Source organism: Bufo gargarizans, chromosome 6 (genome assembly GCF_014858855.1).
Source record: "Bufo gargarizans isolate SCDJY-AF-19 chromosome 6, ASM1485885v1, whole genome shotgun sequence".
Lineage (NCBI taxonomy): Eukaryota > Metazoa > Chordata > Amphibia > Anura > Bufonidae > Bufo > Bufo gargarizans.
Genome location: NC_058085.1, coordinates 54,595,220 through 54,601,219, shown reverse-complemented (window position 1 = coordinate 54,601,219; position 6,000 = coordinate 54,595,220). Strand labels below are relative to the sequence as shown.

General features: G+C 51.6%; 1 protein-coding gene across 2 annotated transcripts in view; it reads left to right on the top strand.

Moving 5' to 3' along the window:
- The first annotated feature begins 3,877 nt into the window (after positions 1 to 3,877).
- Positions 3,878 to 6,000, top strand: part of CSNK1D (casein kinase 1 delta) — a 44,592-nt gene continuing 42,469 nt past the window's right edge. For both annotated transcript variants that reach the window (XM_044297069.1, XM_044297070.1), the window contains exon 1: positions 3,878 to 4,211. In XM_044297069.1, coding sequence (XP_044153004.1) covers positions 4,136 to 4,211 — 76 coding nt within the window. In that variant the 5' untranslated portion in view covers positions 3,878 to 4,135. The remainder of the gene's footprint in view (positions 4,212 to 6,000) is intronic.

Here is a 6,000-nt window from a genome sequence, read left to right as displayed (position 1 = left end):
AATGATGCCCTGTGATCCTTGGCGGCGGAAGTACGTGCGCCAAACAGCTCTCCGCCTGGGGCCCAGCCACCACTACATTTACCCAGTGTGCAGTTAGGGAGATATAGCGCCCCTGGCAATGCTTACTGGTCCACGTATCTGTGGTTAGGTGGACCTTGCCACAGATGGCGTTGCGCAGTGCACACTTGATTTTATCCGATACTTGGTTGTGCAGTGAAGGCACGGCTCTCCTGGAGAAGTAGTGGTGGCTGGGAACGACGTACTGTCGGACAGCAAGCGACATGAGCTGTTTGAAGCTGTCCATCTCCACCAGCCTAAATGACAGCATTTCAAAGGCCAGTAGTTTAGAAATGCTGGCATTCAGGGCCAGAGATCGAGGGTGGCTAGGTGGGAATTTACGCTTTTTATCAAAGGTTCGTGAGATGGAGAGCTGAACGCTTCCGTGTGACATAGTGGAGATGCTTGGTGACGGAGGTGGTGTTGTTGGTGACACATCCTCAGTTTGCTGGGCGGCAGGTGCCAACGTTCCTCCAGAGGTGGAGGAAGAGGCCGAGGCAGCAGCAGAAGAGGGAGCAGGAGGTGCCTGAGCCCTTTCTTGGTTTTGAAGGTGCTTACTCCACTGCAGCCCATGTCATAAGGTTTGTTTATTATCTTCTAAGAACATCAGATTCAGAGTATTCTTGCCACAACCAGTGGATGTGGATCTACTCTGCCAACCAATGGATTTGGCTTAGGGCTAAACCTGGGGGGCATTTTCCTGGCGGCTCCCTGGTGTTCTTCACCTTTTAGCCCTATATTGGGATCTGGCCTTCACTGCAGGGAACACACCACGCCATCAGCTCTTCAAGTAGTGACCGTATGGTTGGCTGTTGATCCACAGAAGTCAGGAACACTGGTACAGAGCACCAATGGATCAGGCTATACTCTTAGTGAGGAAACAGGCCAAGGTCAGGGCACAAAGAGTGCAAATCTGTAATTCAGTCCAGAGGTCAGGGCAGGTGGCTCGGGATCAGCACGATAAACAGGTATGGGTCAGTCAGCAGAGAAACATAGTCCAAGAGTCAGGCAGAAGTCACTTCCTCACCACTCCTAAATAGTTTTAAAAGGGGGGCTTGCGACAATTTTTACACCTAAAACAGGAGTAAAAATATTTGTAAGGACATTATTAAAAGTTATGCTTTAAGCTATTCACCCATAACCCTAAGGGAGCATTCACACAACCGCATTTGCGGATCCGCAATACAGGGGCACCGTTCCGTGTACATTCCGCATCACGGATGCGGACCCATTCATTTCAATGGGTCCGCAAATCCGGAGATGCGGAACAGAAGCACGGAACAGAACCTTACGGAAGCACTACGGAGTGCTTTCTGAGGTTCCGTTCCATGCTTCCGCAACCGCAAAATAGAACGGAGGGATCGCGGACACATTCAAGTGAATGGGGCTGCGATCTCTATATGGCTGCCACACGGCAGGTGCCTGTGCTTAGCGGACCGCTATTTGCGGTCGTGTAAATGCTCCCTAAGGGGACTGGGTGGGATTAGGTGAGAATAGTAATGCATTCGGTGGCATTAGAGGCGTGGCTTAGCATAAAAATTCTGATATTGTCCCTTTCTGATTTACTACATTCGGGAGGTAAGTCCTGGCACAGTGAAGGGGCTTGAGGATTGGCGGTACACTGAATCCTTGCCCCGGGTGCTGGATAGCCTAGCTGCACCTCTGGAGAAGTAACCACAGATCTTCTGTGGAGGTAGGCTTGCTCCAATCCTTCTGTCTCTTCATTTAATCCCACACAGACTGGATGATGTTGAGATCAGAGCTCTGTGTGGTCAATATAATCATTTCCAGGATTCCTTGTCCATCTTTACACTGAAGATAGTTCTTAAAGGGGTATTCTCATCTTAATGATCACTGTTAAATCTGTTAATGATTTGACAGTGATCAGTTTTCTAAATACATTTTATTACCCAATTTCCACCCTTTTTTAGAAAATAAGTCCCCTCTTACCTCATGTTGTCTTTGGTCTCCTCTGGTTACGGCCACCTCTCCTGTCGAATCCCGCCGGGCCGCGCTTGCGCAGAAGACTGAAGATTCTCTCCCGGCCAGGCGCGCAATGTCCTAAACGCGCACGCCGCCGCGCATGCGCCATGATGACTTCCTCCTGGCCAGTATAGTACAGAGCCGCGAACGCGCACGCCGGCTCTGTACTATACAGGCCAGGAATAAGTCACCATGGCGCATGCGCAGCGGCGTGCGCGTTCAGAACATTGCGCAGCCCGGCCGGGAGAAAATCTTCAGTCTTCTGCGCAAGCGCGGCCCGACTAGGAGAAGAATCCAGAAAGGGAACGTCGCGCTCAAAGAAGGTAAGTATGAAAAGGGAAGATGAGAATACCCCTTTAATTACATTGAGTGCATGTTCGGGGTCGTTGTTCTGCTGAAGAATTAATTTGGAGTCAATCAGATTTCTCCCTGGTATTGCATGATGGATAAGTATCTGCTTGTATTTCTCAGCATCCTGAGGCGGATCCCTGCTAAGGTCAGTGATTGGGTGGGCAGGATATGTGTTGAGCCAAACAGGAAGTGCAGAGTAGCAGGGACCCTGTGAGTGGTGGGATGGCAGCAGGGGGGGGGGGGGTAATTGGGGCATAGATTGGTTAAGATGACTACTGATTCTTTGCTATTTTTAACAACTTCTGGCCCTATTTAGTTATGTCTAATATTGACACGGTGGGGAGTGGGGGAAACCCCCCATTGTACAATGTAGGGAATTTGGGAAAGCAACTAGGCCTGTATGCTGGGATCAGGGAGCAGGTCACCTCCTATAGCATCCCTTTTTTTTTTTCATATATATATATATATATATATATATATATATATAGCGTCCCTAATCCTTGTCCTGACCTCCTAACCACATGAGCGAACCCAGATGGTAGTAGGGCTAATGCACCGTAACCTCGGACCCTATCTGGCCCTGATGATCCCTGGGATAGAGGTCAGGAAAAGGAGACGACCAGTTCATCCAAAACACGGATGAACCAAAGTCTCCAGCAGGCCTAGGTGCAATGAGAGTAGCATACAGTAAGCAGAGGACAAACTCGACAGGTAAGTGTCCAGTGGCAGAAAGACAGACCACAGGACCACAACGTCACTTACCTGCCCACAACAACTAAAAGGAACGAGTCGTCAGCACCACAACCACTGGATCCTGTGAAAAGCACTGAAGCCCAAACACACAAATCTGGACTCAGTATCAACACCAAACACAGGAGCAGTAGTAACTGCCTGGACCACCATGCGGCAAGATGCATGGCGGACCCAGACAGCGCCATACCTGGGGATAGGCACCAAGGCCTATGACCCTTTACCTAAGGTTCTGTTCACACGCACAGAAGTTATAAAACACAGTACCATATCGCCTGTCTACAAAGCTGTTATTCTCCTTGCAAACACAATTAATGAAGCCCATGACGTGCAACTACAAGCACGTATTTCTGTAAACTCATAGACACAGGGGCGTAGCTAAAGGCTCATGGGCCCTGGTGCAAGAGTTAGACTTGGGCCCCCTTTCCCTCAGTGCTTTGTGTGTCTTCTTATGCAGCACAAGGGTATTTGGGCCCCCTCAGGCTCCTGGGCCAGGTAGCAACTGCTACCTCTGCACCCCCTATAGCTACGCCCCTGCATAGACATACATATGGCGGTACCGCTAGCTCAATCTACAGTATGACATTGCAGTACCCACAAAAGATCGCCAGATGGCAGCAGCTGAGGCCAGCGGCAGCGTACGTGATCGAAGCTTTTTTTTTTTTTTTTCGTCGTGTGATTGCGGTCACGTGACGCGGAAGCCCCGCCCAGTGTTAGCTCGTCGCTTGTTGCTAGGTGAAGTGACGTCACAAGCCCTGGGTGACAGCCTCTTGCTAGGGTTCTTTTCCGGATCGGAGCGGGGGGTCAGTGTAATCCGCCGTAATCCACCGGCACCGAGCGGAGGGGGAGGACGTGAGTGACCGGGACACTCGCCTCACCCCCTGCCCTGTCACCACATCTCGGTTTTGGTCGCCTCCGTAGCCGATGGCCCCCGTGAGCTGATGGTGAAAAGTGCTCCAGAGGTCAGAGGCTGATTGCGGGTCGGAGCGCTGTCATGGAGCTGAGAGTCGGGAACCGGTACCGGCTGGGCCGGAAGATCGGCAGCGGGTCTTTTGGAGACATTTATTTAGGTAAGAAACAAAATGGAGGAGGAAGAAGAAAAGGGAAGGGGGAGGGCAGCGGGGTTGTCGGGGCCCTGAGCAGGATAGTGGGGGCAGTTGTCGGGAGCTCTGGGGTTGTGGTGTAGGGTTTTGGGGCTCTCTAGGCCCAGGCTGTGGGGGAGGGGTCTCCACCCTTCCCTGGACTCCTGTAATGGAGGCTGTGGCCTCCTCCTCTGTCCCTGGGCTTCGCCTTTACTTCACAGGACCAATGTTCATAAACCGATGCCCCCCCAGATGAGGGGGTGATACTGGGGGGGTTCACCTGCTCCCCATCATTCCATTTATGGGTCAGGACTCGCCCACCTAGTGGGGTTCGTGTCCCCATAACTTGGGGTGCAGGATGAGGATCACCCCAAAAATGGCCGGGAGCGATCTGGGGAGACTTCCTAACCACGTCCTGTGTGAACCGCTTCCGACGCCTCATCCGGTGGCCGGCTCGGTCCTCGTGTGGTTTGTGTCCTGTAGGGCGGGGGGGTCCTGGGGATACGTGATTTGGTACAATTCCTCGATACCACTTGTGGAAGTTATGGTCAGGCTGCAATGCCCTCCTTCTGGGGCTCATCTCTCCAAGAAATTAAAGGGGTGTCCTGCAGTAATTGGCTGCAGCCGTCACGTGTTGTAGGGAGCGTCGCTCCACATAAACGATCCAAGCCCGGCGGGGGCAAGTGTTGTGACGGGATTTAGGGCTCATGTAGGTATGTCGTCTGCAGACTACAGATCCTTCTCGCAGCGCAGTTCTCACTCGTCAGCGGATTTGTGGAACTGCCTTGCGGATCCACTGACCAATCCGGATGCCGCGCATGACCCCATAGAAATGGGAGGTGTCAGCGGACCCCCTTCCGTAGTTGTCAGCACATACAGAGTTTATCTGGCGTGTACCCTGGGGATCGGCTTATCCCAGAGAACTAAAGGATCAGGTGTTGAAGTCCAGCATGCCCAATCCTGATTCCTCCCCCCCCCCCCCCCCCCCCCATCGGGAGTCGGGAGCTGATAATACTGTAATGTGTATGGGGGTCTTAGGGGTCAACCACACGGGTGGTAAGAAATCCTCCCCAGATTTTGCCACATTTTCTGCGCGGATTCTGTGTATTTTGCCTTTATGGCATTTTTTTTACGTTTTATCCACCTTCCTTAGGTCAAATGCTGTGAATTTTCTTCCCACGATTCCGCAGCGCCCCCTGTGGACACGCCCTAATGTTTGGGGTTGTGTTTTATTTCGTGGCGTTTCCTGCAGCTGCTGTCCTTTCTCAAACTCCCGGACGGCGACCCCTTTGTTTCAGAGGCACGCGAACATATCCGTTTTTCAGTCAGCAAAGTTCGCATACCAGCCGTGTGCAATCAGATTTATTAAAAAAAAAAAAAATTTATAAAAAAAATAAAAAATCCCCCCTCTGCTACAATCTGCCTATTCTTGTCCGCATATAATTTGCGGAGAAGTGATACATCGGTGGACAGCTCATCGGGGACATCTGTATTTTTAGTCGCCCCATAGGAATGTATGGGTCTGTGTGCAATCCGCCAAAAATGTGGACCCAAAGTACGGTTGTGTGCATGTAACCTTAAAGGGGTTATCCCATCTTAGACAATGGGGACATATCGCTAGGCTATGCCCCCATTGTTTGATAGGTGCGGGTCCCACCTCCTACAAGGAGAACGAAGCAGAGAAAGTTGAGGAGAGCACACCGTGGATGCGCAGCCGCCCTCCATTCATTTCCATGGAGCCGCCGAAAATAGCCGAGCACTGGCTCGGCTATTTCCG